The 18917-nt window shown below is 32.8% G+C and overlaps 2 protein-coding genes across 14 annotated transcripts; one reads left to right on the top strand and one right to left on the bottom strand.

Annotated features, from left to right (window-relative positions):
- The first annotated feature begins 1469 nt into the window (after positions 1–1469).
- Positions 1470–4325, top strand: LOC137835190 (D-amino-acid transaminase, chloroplastic). The gene is made up of 5 exons (XM_068643576.2): positions 1470–1875; positions 2049–2101; positions 2588–2763; positions 2923–3596; positions 3962–4325. Exons 1-5 carry the CDS (start codon positions 1839–1841, stop codon positions 4057–4059), a joined length of 1038 nt encoding a protein of 345 aa, XP_068499677.1. The 5' UTR covers positions 1470–1838; the 3' UTR covers positions 4060–4325.
- Positions 4326–5841: 1516 nt separating this feature from the next.
- LOC137835188 (uncharacterized) lies at positions 5842–18340 on the bottom strand. 13 transcript variants are annotated; one of them, XM_068643568.2, is made up of 22 exons: positions 18156–18340; positions 17476–17618; positions 15502–15558; positions 13417–13444; positions 13215–13337; positions 12243–12354; positions 12086–12123; positions 11919–11972; positions 11438–11506; positions 11194–11310; positions 11002–11070; positions 10464–10543; positions 10056–10187; positions 9714–9984; positions 9211–9300; positions 8955–9122; positions 8487–8614; positions 8276–8402; positions 7893–8017; positions 7646–7819; positions 7423–7485; positions 5842–6181 (listed from the first exon to the last, which is right to left on the bottom strand). In XM_068643568.2, the coding sequence occupies exons 2-21, from the start codon at positions 17568–17570 to the stop codon at positions 7446–7448; spliced, it is 2097 nt and encodes a 698-aa protein (XP_068499669.2). In that variant the 5' UTR covers positions 17571–17618; positions 18156–18340; the 3' UTR covers positions 5842–6181; positions 7423–7445. The 13 variants fall into 13 exon arrangements, 11 of the variants coding, with proteins under 11 accessions (XP_068499669.2, XP_068499668.2, XP_068499666.2 ...); XM_068643567.2 differs by lacking the exon at positions 5842–6181 and adding an exon at positions 7133–7291; XR_016520845.1 differs by lacking the exon at positions 5842–6181 and having other exon boundaries at positions 7133–7485; positions 8955–9117.
- Positions 18341–18917: the final 577 nt, after the last annotated feature.

Here is an 18917-nt window from a genome sequence, read left to right as displayed (position 1 = left end):
TTATCTTTTTTGAGTTGTTTACCGGCATCTAGGCCGAACTCATGGTCCACCCTTTGAGCCCATACTGGTCAAAAAAACCGAGCTGACCTAAACACTTAGATCGAGATCCGAGCACTCCTGGCCAATACACTTATTATTATTATTATTATTATTATTATTATTATTATTATTATTATTATTATTATTATTATTATTATTATTATTATTATTATTATTATTATTATTTTATTTTTTTTATTACATAAAACGAAAACGGGTAGTACAGACCAAAAGAACAAACACAAAGTGAAGCCAGTTAAATAAATGGGAAACTTGTTTGATATGTATATGGAAATATTACTTTCTTTATAATTTTCGCATTTTCACTTTTAAGAGTCATTCTAAAATATAAAATTTGTAATAGAACAATAATGTTTTTTATAGCCACAAGACAATAGTTGTTGACCTAACCAAATGGTTCGCACAAATAATTTAAGAACAATAAGTGATAAGGTATGTAATTTGTTAGTGTCTTCAAGAGAAAATTGAAATATTTACCATTAATGAGTCAAAACAAATTTATATAAAAGGTCAAAATTTATATAAATCATTTAATTTTTTTATGGAATATTGTAATACTTTTTAATTAATAAAATATTTTAAAATTCTAATCTAATCATTTTGCCAAGATCTTAAGTAATCATTTAATTCCAACAGAGACAAAAATAATAATAAAAAAGTGATTCAGTGACTGATGAATGGGAAAGATAAGGTATGGAGAGATTCTTTTTATGGGCAAGATGTGTTTTTTTTTTGTTTGAACATAACATTTCTAAACTGCACTATCAATAATTTCATTTCATTGATTATAGATGTCACCATCATCACTATGTTTGGTGAGACAACTACTCCAGCAAGCAATCATCAAAAAACAACAGCATTAGAGTTTAATCCGTCTGAAACAACCAACAAACAATAATTCAAATGGCTATTTCTCATGTCTTCGTGTTCTTGTTGTTAGTTACTCCTTTATTCCTTCCCTTTGAGACTTTTTTAAGGATTTCTTTTCAAAAATAAAGAAATTTAATAGGTTTAAGTTTTAAATATGTTTTTTTTTATTCCTGGTTTAAGATTTTAAAATATTTTATGTTAATTTATTTATAAATATTATAATACTATAATACAAAATTAAGGTTGAGAATTCATTTCTAAAGTTTCTTAAATCCCTGATAAAAACTTATTTTAATAACTTCCTACAGATAGAAGAAGAAGGTCTTTAGAATAAAGACAAAAAAAAATCAATTTCGCAGGGAAAACAAACATATTCAAAGGGAAGAGATGATTATTAAGAAGTGGACATTAAGACTAACTTATTCTTTATGTCAAGACTGACAGTTCGTGCGTGGAATAACATATTATGGGTGGTCCGATAGTTGGTGACCTGATAAGCTCAACAAACATTAAGATAGACTAAAAAATGACTATGATACATATTAAGAAATGAACTTTAAGCCTAACTCAACCCATAAAACCAGCATATAAGGTGAGATTTGCATCCACTTATATACTATGATATAAAATGTTCTAATATCTAGTTGATGTGGGATCTCCAACACACTCTCACGTCGAGAATGACAACTTGTGCATGTGATAACATATTATGAATGGTCTGATAACTATCTGATAGCGGGTGATCTTATAAGCCGATTTTATGATGTTGAGTTAGGCTTAAAATCCACTTCTTAATATTAATTAATATTTTTTGTGACAACCAGTTATCACTCTTCCACTCCATATATGCACGTATCAGTTTCCAACACATACAGTTTGATTACTATTTTTGAGTGTATCCTTTCAAGATGGGGAACCCCACTGTGTCATCTAGGAAGGCCCCTGGTGAGTTTTGAGTTCTGGGTTATCTTTTGTTTATGTAACTCCATTGAAAATATTTAAACTTTATTGCTACTTTAGCAGTTTAGGCTTTTCAATTGAATTAACCCAGTGTAATGTAATGCTATTATTTCTTCTCTCGGATTTTTTACTTAATTTTTTTGATTGGGGTGTGCTAGAGGTTGAAAATGATGACGATTTTAGAGTTCATGTGTTCTCTTCATCATCCGAGGTGAGATTTTTAAGCTTTTCTTTTTGTACCGTCTTAACTTCTTCAAGTATTTCTATAAATTAATTGATTATTATGTAGTTAAGTTGTTTAATCTGTTTGTGTGGAAGAACCCAAAGCTTATTGTTTCACAATTAGAGTTAGCAAACCAGATAAGGGAGAAAGTGGGGAGGATCAATTTTTTTTTTCTGAATCTGCTTTTAATAGTTGAACATGCTATCAAGATCTCATGTTGACTTGTGATGTGAAAAAGATAGAATATATAAGTTTAGAGATTAGGGTTTATGGTGAAAATGATATTTTATTTAATATTAGGCTGTTATGCACACAAATTTCCAGTCCATTGACTAGTCATGATCGAGACTTTGGAGAGCTAAAAGTATATTTGGACAAATTTATACTTATTACTTACTTTTTGCCATCATTAATTCAATAAAGTAATGTATTCTCCATTAAGCTTTGCAATTTTCATTGGATTGCTGTGTTCAGTTGCTTGAAAAGCTTCATGAAAAATGGAGTTCAGTGGAGAAACAACCATACCCTGCTATGTATTCTAGTATTTTTGGAGGTATCATACTTGATCCAGCAATGATGGTAATCCCCATCGATGATCACATGGTACACAGAGGGCATGGTGTGTTTGATACATCCATTGTTCTAGATGGGTAGGTAATGCTAATTTCTGGTTTACTCTTTACAACTCAATTATAATACTTGGACATTCATGTAACATAGCATTGAGTTTTCTTTAAATTTTCAGATTTTTTTTGCATTTGAAACACATATTTCTCTGACTTTGGTCTTTGTAATGTTTGTCCTCTCAGATACCTCTATGAATTGGATGTTCACCTTGATAGATTCCTACTGTCAGCCTCCAAAGCAAAGATATCCTCTCCCTTTTCTCAATCAACGCTTCGAAGCATTATTATACAACTGACTGCAGCATCAAAATGCAAGAAGGGAACTCTAAGATTTTGGCTCAGTGCAGGTCCTGGCGATTTCTTGCTATCACCAGCAGGATGTCCAACATCTGCATTCTATGCAGTAGTCATTGACCATGATTTTTCCCAATGCAAAGAGGGAGTTAAAGTGATTACTTCCAACGTACCAATGAAGCCTCCTCTATTTGCCACAGCTAAAAATGTGAATTATCTTCCAAATGTCCTTTCCGTAATGGAAGCTGAAGAAAAAGGAGCATCTTCTTCTATATGGGTTGATGAGGAAGGTTATATTGCTGAAGGTCCAAATGTGAATGTTGCTTTCATAACTCAAGACAAAGAACTTGTCATGCCTCCTTTTGATAACATCCTACGTGGTTGCACTGCAAAAAGGCTTCTTGAACTCGCACCCAAGTTGGTTGATCAAGGGCTCCTGAAAGGTGTAGCAACTAAAAAACTAACTGTGGAGGAAGCTAAAGCTGCTGCTGAAATGATGTATGTGGGAAGCACACTTCCTGTGTTGCCTATCATCGTGTGGGATGATCAACCCATTGGCACTGGTAAGCTTGTATTTAATAACAGACTAACAGCTATTATCCGATATATATCTGCCTTTGTATGCCATGTAGGCTGTAGTTTATATATAAATTCAAAACAGATTTGGAGAGACTGATATGAGAGTTTACAAATTAGTTAATTTTAAATTACAAAACATTTTTTTTGCTATTTTTTCTCTTGTAAGTGTTTGTGGATAAAATGTATCCAAATAGGACCTTAAGCTAAAGGTCACTTTACTTAAAAAAATTACAACACTTTTTGTGTTTTAATCTTGACTGTTCGTAGTGATCAAAATTTACTTCTCTTGCTCTCATACACATGTGGTTGAGTCTCTCTTTTTGTTTATTCAATTATATATGTTTGACAGGGAGTGTTGGAGAATTAACAATGCTACTTTCAAATTTGCTGTGGGATGATATGGTAACTGGCTCTGACACCCAGAGAATACCTGTTCCTTACGTTTAGTGAACCTACAAACTCATCAAATTAAAGGCAGGCAACAGCTTTCTTAATTTTATGCGTCGTGTTCTCGTTGCAGAGATCTACCAAGAGGTTTCTCTCTGTATTGCTTAATGTATTTTAAGTGTGAACTCTGAACAAGTGAAGCAGCAGCTGTTTCCTGCTACACAAAATTTACGTAGCAGATAAATAGTCCTAGAACTGTTTCACACTGTTGTGCTGATATAATAATAATAGTACTAAAGAAGACTCTGCACTACTTTGTGCCATAACCACTTGACTTTGATTTTTCCCACATCTTTCGCATGATTCAGTTGTGTGCATGCATTTCTTTTCCAGTCTATCTGCAACAGCAATATTGGCCCAAGTTTCTAAGTAGAGAAGTACATTGTTTAATCTTATTTCAGATGCCTTCAGATATGAATCAAACGTAAAATGTGTGAAGGAAAACTTCCTTTAATAGTTAGTTTGAATTAAACAACGTCACAAGTTAAAGAACTAGTGAAGTAGTAGTCCACTCAAAAAAATCCTACACTTACACAAATTAATTTTAGATGAAAACATACACTCATACACAACATACAAGAGTGTGGCTTTTGGATCCTTTTCTCTGTCCCTTTATTCTTTTGTTCACCAGTGATCTATTTTTTAGGTTTGATGTTTCAGATTCGTATTTTAAATGTGAAAAGTTAAAATTATTCAAAATAGTTTCATTTTGAATGTGGCATCTGAATCCTACGAAATCAAACATGCACTAAAAAAGGATTTGTGTTTGATTTGGGGAAAACCTACTCAAGTCAAGTCAACTGAATCACAACACCAAATAATTGAAATTATGGTGCTGCATTCATTTGATCTATCCTCTTCTTCATTGCTCTTTTTGGTGCTTCAAGTTGGTTAACAGTTTCAGTCACATAAGTTTTTTTATGTTGTCTTCATATAAATTTTTTTTTTTCATCTATTTCTTCCATGTCTGTGTCTTTTAAGTAATTAAAATAAACTTTACTTTAAGTGCATTTATACAGTAAAGATTTTGATTAATTAACTAGTTTAAATAATAGAAAACCACACCACATTATTTCATTAAAAATATTCTAAAACGACATTATTGAAAGGACTTCAAACTATTTTTTAAGAAGTACCAAATTCAAATAAAAAATCTTAATACTAACATCTAAGTATTGCATATTTTAAACACCAGTCAACTAGAAATACAATAAAATTCTAAATAAAAAAGACATTTAACTCTGTTTAACTTATTTATATCTTTTAATACATTTTATTAGTATTTTTTTATTTAAAAACCTTAGATACCTGTGCAATTGCAGACATACTTCTAGTGTTAATTAAGTCTTCAAGAGATGCAATGTAGCACATGATCTTCTGCTACTCAGAATTGATTAAGCATAATGTACGTATTAATTTTTTAGTCATTGAAATAGGAGTACTGATAATATCCGGCTGTAAATTGACAATAATGTTTACAAAGAATCCGTGGTTAACTATGTGTGTAGATAGATATATTTAATCTTGTTTCACTAAGGTGTAAAAGTAAATTATTATTGATTTGATATGGTTAATAGTTTCACTGGGTTATTGAAATATATGAAAGTGGTTAACTTTGCCTTGCAAGTTGTTAATAAGGCTATGCTGTTATTGACAATAGGCGTGGTTAAGAGTTATATGTAAAATATGTTCACAATATAGACAAACTGAACAACGTTGAATTGATCTGTTTTGATAAAGTGATTTTTCATTCTCTCAAAGAAGAACTAGAGGAACAAACTTAATTGTTTATTATTTCTGCTTACTTAAATAAGAAGAGTACAGAATTCTTTATAGCACTGCTTACAACAAAAAAACTATTGTTAATAATAGCTGATAGCTATAAAAGCTAAGCTGTAAAAACTAACAATTATTTATCTGAGGATTTAACAATTACATACATTGATCTCAAACTCTGAGAAGTCTACGAAGGGTCAGGTCGTAGCAGAACAACATCCAGCTTTCTCTTAGGTTCTTCAACGTAGACATCAACCTTCCCAAAGTCAACCATTCCAACATTTAGCCTCCATATCTTGCTGGGATGAAGAAACATAAAAACCAGGAGCAAGCAGCAGCACTACCTCTTCAAGTTAAACACACAAAGACAGTGAAAGCAAAGTAAATTCGTTATAGCAAAGTTATAGTTATCAACGTGGGAAGTGCCACAAGTGAAGTCACAGAATTTTTAAAGTCCAAGTCCAACGTTTTATCCACACCATCCAAGTAACATCTTTAATGCGTGTCACCTACCTTTTATTTCGGTACAATTCTATTTTCTACTGCATTTACCACTCACTAGGTTATACATACTACAGTTAACAAAGTATAAAAGAAATTCTAGTCTGATCGTTAAAGGGAAAACAAACTGTTCTTTTGTTTGAAATTTATTTCAACGCCACAGGCCTTTGAGGGAAGGAAACTCTAATTTCTGTTGTCAAATGTCAGAGAGGTGTGTGATAAAGTATTTGCAATCACAAATATCTTAGACAAGCATGTTCAAAATAATTGAGATTTTATTTGAAGGCATGTTTCAAGAATTTATGTTGAACTCAAATTCTTCGTAATAAAAAAAAAACACTCCTTCGACAAGATGACTTGAGAATTTTTCAAATGCTAGTATAATGAAAAGGAAAACACTTTGCCGGGATTAATTATGTTTACTTTTCAAGTTAAATTATATTACTATTTAGTTGAAATGGTTATAAAAAAGAAATGACAATACACATGTAAACCAAACTTCTATTTCACTTCACTTAATAATGCGTTTTAGAACAAGTACATTCTGTTGGTTGAGCAAAATAATAGCTTCAAAGTGTTTGCAAAATAATGGTTGCTGAATTGAAAGTCACCATAAATATTTTACTTGTATGCTGGGGTATTCTTAAAAAAAACGAGTAGTCATTTTCTCGACTATATTAAGATAATTGCTCCTAGTAATGGAAACCTTAACATACAAAGTAAAGTACATTTAGAAAATAAGATTCAAACGATGAACTTTCACATGACAGAATTGTTGACTGTTCAAAGGGAACTAGAATAACCAATGAGATATTTTTCGATACAAGTCGTGTATTTGCTTAGTATCCCACTTTGCAAAGAGACAACTATTATAAAATACAAATCAATGTATCTTTTACTATTTGCTTGTAACTTAGAAAACCCTCTAAATTATACAGCACTGCTGTCGCTATCACTATGAGCAAAAAAAAAAGTAAAATAAGTAAAATAAATAAATTATTAATAGAACTAATAGAACATAGAAAAACAATTTCTTACAATAATATATGTACAATTAATTGGAAAAATGCATAAATAGAGACTAACACAATGGTATCTTCTAACTCTGCTCAAGATGAGTTCAGATCCCGCGAGGTTTGGCCTTGCCATCTGTCAAACAAAGAACCAGATATCATTCACAAGCATATTCCATGCAATATAATGTGAGTATAAAGAGACAACGAGAGTGTTATGAAATAGTGAACAATTACATAACTAGTACTACTTTTAAGAATAGTTATTAGCAGGGGAAATGATAACTTCCATAAACCTTGAGAGAAGAAATCTTGCTAGTGGACTTAAATTGCTATTAGGATGATGTTCCTTGTTTTGTTGTTTTTTCCTGTTATCAGCCTCTGCATTTCGAGTTTCTTCGGTGGACTTGGTCTTGCTGAATAGTTGGCCTGCTAGTCCCTGCAGGTCCTTCAGTGAATCTTCCTTCGAACTGCACCACAAGAGAATGAGATACATATACTTTCTTTTTTGGTTTTCCTAAAGAACTTGAGTCGAAGGCAAACCTTGCCAATCGCTGAAGCAACTGTTTGAGAAGAGCATCACAGGATTTAGGTTTTGAGCCCTCCATGTTTATAAAAGAATTGATAACTGCCCGCACAACTGACCCTTCTGGATCATCAGCAATGACCTGCATAACAAACTCAAACCATAACAATTTTTTCTAGTGCCCAAAGAATACCATAGAAGTTTCTTCATATAAAAGTTCACTCTGTTGTCGTAATCTCATGTCTTAGTACAAAAAGTCATCATGTAGGAAATTAATATTAATAATCAATTTTCAATAAAAAGTGTAGTCTGTGCATTGCACTTAAAACTATAACAAGATGCTCTATTTGAATTTAAAACTCATTTAGAATGAAAAGATGGAATATATGTACTAATTTACCTCTTTTAATGAAGGAATAAGTAAAGCAGATAATGGCACTGAGGATGACATTATTTTAGCACTTCCTTCATTATTAGCATGATGTGATCTTGACATGCCCCTGTGTGAGTCACGTTCGACACTTAGTCTGAAAAAGAAATCCCTAAGAATGTATAAACAAATTTTTAATTCAGCAACAGAAAAATTACTAGCTCTATTGCTAAGGATGTACCTTGAAGAATCAGAGCTGCTGGCCTTTCCATCTTTCTTGTCTTCCTGTCTTTCATTGTTGTTTTTTCCCCAGGCCAATCTTTCTCGAGAACTCACTCTCCTGAGCCCTCCTTGCAAAGCAGCCTTTGCCTATGAAGACAAACAGGTGGGAAAATACTGTTTATAAGAAAAATATCAATTTGAACAACACAAATATAACAAAGCCTCATACTAAATTAAAATTGAACAAGATGAACAAATTTTGAAGACAGGTGTTCAGGAAATAGTTTAAGAATATACCTCCGACAAAACAAAAGGGGTGGGTAACTCAGTCAGTTATATAGCAACAGAAAATAATAAAATAATGTACCAGAAATAAATCGACTACATAATGGAATGAAACCTATACACAAGAAAGGGGGAGGCTCATCTTGAGCTAAATTAATAAACACGCAAGTGAAATTTACAACTTATATCACAGAAATAGAACCTCAGCAAGATTTGCCGCACTGTCTTCCGTTGAGGAATTTGAATTTCTGTCATTCAGTCCCAGTCGAGACCTTAGTGGCTGTGGAGAACCAGGCTCATCATGCTGGCCACGTAAAACAACAGTCCCACTTGTAGAAGCATCATCAAAAGAAGAATAGCCGCTACTATACTACATTTAATTAAAATTCTCAGTTTGTGATTATACAGAACAGCTAGAAGAACTTATCATTTTCTAAAGTAACATAACTTAAACATACTTGAGGGCTCTGGTCAGAGAATACAGATGACCTTGACCCTTTTGGAGATCGAATAACAACAGTTCCTGATCCATTTCCAGATAAATCATCCTGCAAATTGAAGATTTCAAAAGATCAAAGCTGTTCAAGTTGTTCAAAATGAAAGTTCAACAGGTTCATAGGAATTCCATCAACACTTCATGATCGACACATTTCAAATAATATTATCGAGATCAATTCTCCAAATAATTATACCACTACCAACAATTTAACTGTTGTTCATGTCGGCTGAATGAGTAGCAAAATTGGTTGTACAGAAAATAATCAGTTTCAGCTAAAGTATCAAAAGCTCATCAGGTAATTATTTAGAGTTAACTGGTTAAGCATTGATCATGCACTCAATGTTTATAAATACCAAAAAACCCAAAGGTTCCTCTATGAAGATGTGGCCGCTAAATATATCGTTCAATTGATTAGGTTAACTAATTTGACAAAGACAGACACACAAAGTAAGAGTCCTTTACATCTTCAATGTCCAGATGCTCATCATGGTGGGGAACTCTAAGATCTCTTCCAGAGGAACTTTCAAGTGACTCATTAAGTGCACTTCGATTGGCAGATCCCCCTTGATAACCACTCTCTGGAGCTTTTCTTTGGGTTAGCTGATTAGGTGAACCTTCAGCTTTCTTCTCTCTAAACTGAGGTGGTCGAGACACACTTCGAAAGGTTCCAGTACCCTGTGATCCACCAATATTGAAGTCCCATCCAGCACTTTTCAGGGTTTTACCCTGATCACTGCAAATTAGAAATAGTCCATAAAAAATTCAATATGTAAACTAAAATCTAGTAGCCAACAGATAACCTACCTGGGTCGATTATTTTCTTCACCTCTTACATCTCTAGCCACTTTTACAGTATCTGATGCCTCCCTCATCCCTCTTGAAACATTTCTAGGTGTTTCCTGATCTTCTTCCTTTATTTGGTATCTTGGACGTTCTCTATAACATAATCACAAGGAATGATCATGTCAACCTCAAGCTGGGAATAATACTTGTAATTTTCAATTTCTGATAGACAACATGCTAAAGTTGCACAGAAAAAGGGTTTCAGAAATTAATTATTTGTCTCATCATCATTTACTTTTTCTGATATAATATTAGCTTTAGAAAATATAAAGTGAAAGAACAAGGGGTGGAGGAAATTAATTGACAAAAGCAAAATTAGGTACAATCACGTATATAAAATATTGTGAGACCTTTATCAATGATTCACACCTTATTCTTTCTGCAAGCTTTGAACTCCTCCTAGCATTCCGAATAAAACGGTCCTTCAAAAGTTCCTTAGCACTTGGCCTCTGGAATTGAATCCATTAAAAGGGGGGGAATTAAGAGCCTGACAGAGAGAGATCAACTTCACCAGTTCGACTCCAAGCTAGTCTAAAAAGCTTCTAATTAGGGAAAACTAAATAATACATCACATCAAGTTGACAACTAAAAATTTCAATAAGGAAAATGTAAACAAATAATTCAGTTATTCCTGTTATGACTAAATAAGGATGCCAATTAACATACCCTAAGCCCAATATTTCAACAAATATTTGTTAGTTATTATTAACTTTTCCCCCAAAAAAATAAATGTTCTAAAAAAGCAGATTCAGTATAAAAAGGAATATCTTTCGGATTCTCTCATACAATCCATAAATTGAACATTTCACTCAATCGGACTCATAAAGGAGAACCTTTTCACTACAACTATGTCCAATAGAACTACAGAAAATGAAATAATAAGTGTATGAAAAGCATTGACACTTGCCTCAGCGGGAACCTTCTTTAAGCACAATGAGACAAATTCTTTCATTGGACGGGAAAAATGATCATCTAGCTGAATAAAATGAGATTAGATGTCAACTGCTATGCTGGAAAAAATAACATCTGGGTTTGAAAAAACTCAAGTTAATGGTTCAAAACTTGAAAGATTGACTTGATTGATACTAAAGAACACAACCTGTGGAGGACTCTCGCGGGGTATGATGAAAAGCACTCTCATCGGGTGAAGATCAGCAAGTGGAGGCTCCCCCTTTGACATCTCAATAGCAGTGATTCCCAAAGACCAAATATCTGCCTGCATAAACAGAACACTCCTGTGACGATTCTGAGAAAACAATAATTATCAGAAACTAAAATAAAGTTGGAAAAATAGAACCAAAGAGGAACAGTACAGAAAATATATAGAATAAATATATTATAACCTTCTCATTATACCCATCAGTATTCTGAATAACCTCAGGTGCCATCCAAAACGGCGTTCCTACAAATGTCTGTTATGATAAAAGAAATGTTAGCATATCCAGCCTAACATGAAGAATACTAATTTAGAATTCCAGGTGGTTTTTCAACTACAAAAAGCCTTAAATGCAGTGAAAGTTATGAGAGAAACATGCAGCCGATACAAGAAAAAATAGCAACTTAAAATTCAGTTTGCGCAACTCAAATTACACCAAGAAACAAATCCTGCACCACAATTCCTTCACTTTCGGAGTCTACACATTCCATTTGATTATCCAATTGAAAAAAAAAAAGAACAATTTTGTGCTCTTGAAAGGATATTAAGAACTTAAGATTAAGATGATCAAGCATAAAATAACTTACATATATTTTAATCTAAATGCTCCAAAAATACTAGATCAATAACCCATCAATGTTGAATTAACTTCAATAAAATATGTTTACCTTTCTCCTTGATATAGTCCTTGTTAACTGTGCAGAAACACCAAAATCTGCTACCTGGAGACATTCCACATGTAAGTCCCCATCTCAAATTATTAAGTGCATCATTTTTCAGTTAAGTCATATACAATAAACAAATTGGATATAACCTCTTTCAGAATATAACGTACCTTTACATCACCATTCTCAGACAATAAAATGTTTGCAGCTGTATAATAGACACGTAAATACTGTAAATTGTAAAGCTAATACGAACAAAAAGAAATCCCATAACTACATATTGACAAGGAAAAATAAATTCAAAGGGGATGGGATTTCTGCTGATACCTTTAATATCTCTGTGAATTTTCCCTTCAGCGTGTAGATAATCAACAGCATGCAGCAAGTCACGTAGAATGCAAGCAATTGACATTTCATCAAGGGGATGACCTGGTTGGAGCTACAGAAAAAATACAACATACAAACCATATTGGAAATTAATGTTAACAGATATAAATATGATAAATAGTGACACACATAAACTGACCATTCCAAATATGAACTTTGCTTTTTTGGTTTTTAATGATATAGAATTGAATAACAGGGAAAGTACAAAGAAGAATAAAAAAGCTCCCCAGAATAACCAATGAGAAAAAAATATCGAGACAGAAGGTAAAGGAAAAAAGTTAGAAACATCCGTACCCATGCAAACAAAATCAACCAACATTAATCCACAAATTCTGTTTCGATATACAAATAACAAGGTTATATTAAACATACAAGAATTACAACGAAAACATCAAACTTCATTCAAATATGTAATACTACAGTCCAGTTTTATGCAAATCATTTCTTTCGTCCATTCGAGTCTAAGCATAACATGTCCCCTGCTGTAAACTCCTAAAGGAATCTGAATCTTGGACCAGGATGGAGTACTGAGTACCCAACCATTGACACTCTCTGATATATGCTGAATGTTTATACACGCTTGCAACTATTTTTTCTATAGTCAGAAATTGTGCCCCAAAAAATCAAGTAACCATTTTTTCACTAAGTTCTCTCCAAAGCATTTGGTTGGCTTCTTTTAAAAGGACCTCTTATCCTCCTTAAATCCTAACTCTTGCCAATTTTCTTTAAGTCCTAACTCTTGCCAATTTTCTTTGTCTTCGTGATTCTCTTCTTTTAGAAAAAAATTAAAATATATATCAGACAGTTCAAGGATAATCAGGGGAAGTTTCATTAAAGAACAATTTCTGACGTACATCCATTTCAATTTTCATGCACTGAACATATAGAAGCAAGGAAACAGAAGTAACCTACTAGATCGGCAACTGAACCACCAGCCATGTATTCCATTATTATCCAAAGTTTAGTTTGATTGAGATAGGAACCATAATACTCAGTAATGTATGGACATCGACATTGGGACAAAACAGAAATTTCCTGAAAAATAGTAAACAAAATCAAAACATGTTTATTTGAGTACAGCAAATGAAAGTACAAGTAACCTACAAAATTATACCTTCTGGATATCATCAATTTCATCCTCTCTGTCAAGTGACAAAAAGAGAGGAAAGAAAAATTAGGAAGCAGTAAGGAAGAAATGCATATAAATTCCAAGTGCAGCATAGCAAAGATATGATGTTAATAAGATCTGTGACATTGTAGGCAGAGAAAATCTCAAACTAAAATACTCAATACAAACAAGGTCCACCAACTTCATAGCAGTGAAAAAAGCATGAAATACATATTCCAATGAAGATAAAATATTTTCGGTTCCGTTAATAATGTAAATCCTTCTAATGGAGAACAATAAAATCAAGGATGTGGAAGATCTGTCATATGCTAATTGTTACTACATCACAAGATTAATTGTTGATTGGTATTTTACTTTCCTCATACAGAGAAAGTTTTTTCTTATCATCCGTGCTGTCTCTTAGTCAGCCTCCAATTCCATGCACATTGCAATGTCCAATTCAGTGCAGGAATTTGCAAATTGTGCTTCCTTCTAATTTACCTTGTCCGACAAGATTGCCATGTATACACAAATCAAACTCTTCGAATTTTCAATGAGAAATTGCACCATCAGACTTTTGTGTAGAAATCTACTGGACCTATTTCTTTCTGGAGTCAAAATGCTTCTCCAAGCCCAATCTCACCCCCACTTCACCTATTCCCATATGTAATTTACCAAGAAAGAAGATGAAGAAACTAAATAGTACACAGAATATGGGGAAATTTCCAATGAAAAGGAATTAAACAGTTCTGTGTTTTTTAACTTAGGATGGAAAGGAGAATGATACAGAACAGGACACCTTTCATACAGAGAACAACACAATACACCAGCTCAGTTGAAAAATAAGAAAACAACAACCAGTTCACTTAATTTCATAGAAGATTTTGGTAGATAAGTTCCTTCATCCCGTTTCACTTTTGCAGTCAGTGTTCAGCCACTCCTCCAAGGCTTTTTTTGTTTATACAACCTTTGAAGGGCAGGTAATGTTGTGGCAAACCTTGTCACTCCACTTCTAACCAATTTCATCTTTTAGTAAACTTCCAATGGCCTTTTTTGACTCTTGGAATTTTGGAAGGTCCATAATGCATTCAACAGTCCTTGGGAATCTCTAATCAAGGTAAAATCCTCTCTTGAAAAAAAAACACCAAAAAGCATAACAAACTCAACAAGAGATGAAGAAAAGACAAATGAACATGCAAAGACTAAATGCAAGATGACAAGTACAGCAGATAAATGTAACTAAAATGATACTTAATAAGAACTTAAAATGCAACACGTCAATAGGGAAAATGGATGAAGATTGAGAAGCAGTTGAAGATGAACTGGTCTTTAGTAATGATAGCTTGACTTGGAGAGTTGTTAGTGATGCAAGTGGAGTTGGTGAGCTAGCTAGGGTTACGATACAACACATTACACTCACTAAAGCAGCAGATATTGAAGAGGGGGAGGAAGAACATATCTTTGATGAGGAAGAAAAAGAGAACAATGATGAGAAAGAACTGGGAAACGCAGATAGTGATTCTATTTTAGGAATCACAAGTAATAGGAACCAGGCAACATATTAACTATGATAATTAGTCTTTTCTAGTATTGGATTTGAATGGTATGACAATGACAATGGATTGTTGTGATTATTAATATTCATTATGTGTATGTCTTTATCTTTAAATGTAGGGATTTTTTCTATTTTTCAATTTCTGTATTGCATGTGTGATATAAAATTATGATAGGGACTTGGGTATTATGAGGTGCCTAAGACCTAAGTAGTATGAGATGCTCCGTAGAGTATTTAAGTGTCTGATTTTACCCTCTAAATAACTAGCTTTCAAAGGGTGAGTGATCCAAGTGTTTGGGTACTCATCATATTACCTATATTGTTTATTTTTTACTTCCAGCAATAGTATTTTTGCAGCCATAAAATCCTAATAGACAGGCAATCTCTTACAATGTAATGAAATGTGTTTTCAAAATATTCTAAGGTTGTCATTCATTACTATAAAATTGGTAACCAGTCCTAATATGGCAAGCCAATACAGCCGTTCCAAGAATTAAAACATTCATAAAAATAATAGAAGGGGACAACAGACATACGATTCTTCCAAGTCGATTACTTTGATGGCGACTTCTCTGTTGAGCTCCTTGTCAAACCTGGAGATAAGACAATACAACAAAGAGACAGACAACTCATTATCCATGTCTAACTTAAGGCCAGTAAACAAAAGATGTTCAAAGAATAATAACTATGTTATAATTATAGAAACAAGGAGCTGATCTTATATAATCAAGAATATCTAGATTATATATGCCTTATTAGGAACACTTTTATTTATTCTGCATCATATATATTATTAGAGAATATAAAATTCTCTATTTATTGTATTGGCTCCTTTTTCTCACAACAAATAAAGCATCTGTGCTGTCTCAAAGACACGATTTCAGCTCAATTGTTCTCTCTTTTCTATAGTTTAACAAACTAATTTTGTAGACCATGTCATTTAAACATTTTGTTATGCTACTGTAATGACTGACAACAGAAAACAATCTTGTGAATGATTCTAGACGTATTTTTTATTATTATTTATTTTCTCTGGATTATACAATCAATACCCACAAACTTGCAACAGTAGATTTTTTTATCATTGCCAGTAAAATTCTATTCTCGGATATTTTCACTGAACAGAGATGAAATATATAAGTAACACAAACAGGATTTTAGTTTGCAAAACATAAGAATTTCCACTGGTCATGACTTGCGAATTTTAGTTTTAATAACCTTGTTATCTCCATAAAAAAAATAGTTAGTTATACACAACTATTAACTACAACCTACCAGTAAGAGCAAAAGCTTGCAACACATATACACTTGGCTACTCATATCTGCCACCAAGGTGTAGCTCTTTCGGAACTAGACATGTCATGTTAAGAAGCCAGCAATGAATTTTCTAATTCTATATGCAGAGAGAGTAATGCACAAGACTGTACATGCTACTTTAAATTCTAAACAAATACAAAAAGAAAATGAAAATGAAAGCAAACATAAGAAACTGTTATAATAATGGAGAAGTTAAGCAGTGAAACTGATCTGAAAAGGACATATATCCTTCGTTTGATATTAACAGTCTATGTTGTGCTTTGTTGCAAACTTTTACAAAGATAATGATATAGCCTAATAAAAGGAGAGGATAGAGTTAGGCAATAGATAAAAACTGTTAAACTTTGTCAAATGTCTGTAAACATTACATGGATAGACCATGTTCATGTGTTCTATAGGTTTACATATTTTTACCATAGTTTTAGACATTCATATTCAACATATCCAGGATACAATGCCCCAATACACATTTTTTTTGCATATGATCTAGTTCTAGTGGAAGGGTCAAGAGAGAAAATAAATGGTAAACTAGAGTTATGGAAAAAAAACCCTGGAATCACATAGTTTCGATTTAACTAGAAACAAAAACAGAGCACATGAAATGAAAATTCAGCAAGACATGCTCTATCATTAGCTTGAAGATTAACATTGGGTCCTGCATATCACAAGTAATACAGTTTAGATGTCCTAAATCTATCATACAAAGCAATAGAGAAGTTGAAACAGATGGACACTTTCAGTACCTTCTCTACAGCTAATCTTCATGCTTATTTTCCAAATTCAGGAGAAAGAATTCAAACTAACCCTTGATCAGATACAATAGTATACATTTTCTTTACAACATAAACTATTATCCAAATTACCCTCCAGTTCATTTATGGTAATGTTTATCCAATGTTTTCATCCATTAATGGCACTCTATTCAGACAATCATCAAATCTAGATTTCATACACCTTAGTACCATTTATCGAATAAGCATCTAAAGAACAAGTTTAAGAATTTTATTGACAAAATAATACTTTAACATTATTCCACCTGAAGAAACAACAAGAAAGAAAGCCCTACACAAAAATTATTCATTACCCCAATGAACAAGCAATGTGCATATAAAATTACTATGATTTAAACTCAATGTGCAGAGTTAGTTTAAGTCGGCAGGGTTCATGATACTAGTCCTAAAACTAACACCTACGCTTTATAGACGTCTCCAAACGATCCCTGCCCAATAAGTTCCAATGAAGTGAATCTTGATCCCGATGCCTCAACTAGACCTGCCACGTCAGCCATCTCAGCAGCAACTCCTCAAAACCTCAGGCAAAACTACACCACATGCACCTGAAAATCTAAACAACACAACTCAGACACGCATGGTCAAAATCACACATCCCCAATCCTCCCTCATTCTCCAAATTCCACCAATAAAAACCAAACTTTCACGCTCAAAAATACCATATTTCACAACAACAACAAATTAACCAAATAAAAAGCCAAACATTCACATTAAAAAATGCCATATTTCACAATAACAATATATTGATCAAATGAAAGAAACAAACTTTCGCGCAATTGCACATCCCCAATTGAACCGCAACTGAAATTCTAAACGAGAAATCAGAACTTAAAAACAAAAGAAATAAGAAGAGATGCACAATGCAGTGAAAGTGTGGACTGAAAGCAAAGCATGCGAACTCGGTGGAGTAGTGCAACAATTGTTAGGTGAAAGTTAGGATACAAAATCGACTTGGTAACAAAATGGAATGGTGCGAATGACACTGAGATTTGGTTTGCAGTGGAACAACAAAAGAAAGAAAAGAAAGCGAAACGGCAACACCCAAATCGACAATGCGGCATTCGAAATCGATTGAAACTCACCCATAAATTAATACGATTCCGATGATCAGTGACCGTCTAAGGGACAGATCTGTTGCTCATTGTTATTGTCTCTCTTCTTTGGTTTTGTTGTATGTTTGGGTTGTGCGTGATTTGTGTATAATTGTCGATGATTAGGAAGAATAGAGGGTTAATCTTTAACAAATCCCCAACATCACTTATATTTTATAATAATAATAATAATATAAATAAATAATTGATTATGCATCTTGACTTAGAGACAGAAAAAAATAATCAATATATAAATAATTCATAATACACTATTTAACTTATTAGAGAGTTGCTTTTTATAACTTGTTAAGAAGTTTTGAAAGAGAAATGGACTTACTCTTCAAGTACTTTAAGTATAGTGTGCTGAGTTACGTAAAATTTTGAATGAATCTTTTGTAAAATATTGATATTTATAAATAAATTGTATATTATATATTTGAAATAAATTTTAATATTATTTTGGAGTTAATTAAAATTAATTAATTTAACTATTGATTTTAATGAAGCTGTCATTTCATTGTTATATATTCAATTAGAGGCATAGTTATTAATAATTAAAATTTAGGTAAAATTGGTTTGATTTACTTTAAAGTTTCACCGGTGTGGGACAACTAGACAAATTGAAAAAGAGACATGCCTTACTCAATGAAGCAAATTATTAGCAAGCATTGCATGAGATTTTTTGTTTTTCCAATTAACAAAAACACCAAGTTCTGATTCAATGATATGAGACTAACAATTGTTTCCACCAAT

Source organism: Phaseolus vulgaris, chromosome 5 (genome assembly GCF_051622355.1).
Source record: "Phaseolus vulgaris cultivar YP4 chromosome 5, ASM5162235v1, whole genome shotgun sequence".
Lineage (NCBI taxonomy): Eukaryota > Viridiplantae > Streptophyta > Magnoliopsida > Fabales > Fabaceae > Phaseolus > Phaseolus vulgaris.
Note: the sequence above shows the minus strand (reverse complement) of the source record. Positions and strands in the feature narration are given on the sequence as shown.

Bases quoted from the DNA above. Each gene is read 5' to 3' on its own strand.
- LOC137835190 (XM_068643576.2), top strand. From the start codon at position 1,839: ATGGGGAACCCCACTGTGTCATCTAGGAAGGCCCCTG. The intron at 1,876-2,048 runs GTGAGTTTTGAG...GGGGTGTGCTAG, and splicing joins GTCATCTAGGAAGGCCCCTG to AGGTTGAAAATGATGACGAT. The intron at 2,102-2,587 runs GTGAGATTTTTA...TGCTGTGTTCAG, and splicing joins TGTTCTCTTCATCATCCGAG to TTGCTTGAAAAGCTTCATGA.
- LOC137835188 (XM_068643568.2), bottom strand. From the start codon at position 17,570: ATGGCTGACGTGGCAGGTCTAGTTGAGGCATCGGGATCAAGATTCACT. The intron at 12,124-12,242 runs GTATCAGCAGAA...TCTATTATACAG, and splicing joins AATTCACAGAGATATTAAAG to CTGCAAACATTTTATTGTCT. The intron at 10,544-11,001 runs GCAAGTGTCAAT...ATTCAATTCCAG, and splicing joins TAAAGAAGGTTCCCGCTGAG to AGGCCAAGTGCTAAGGAACT.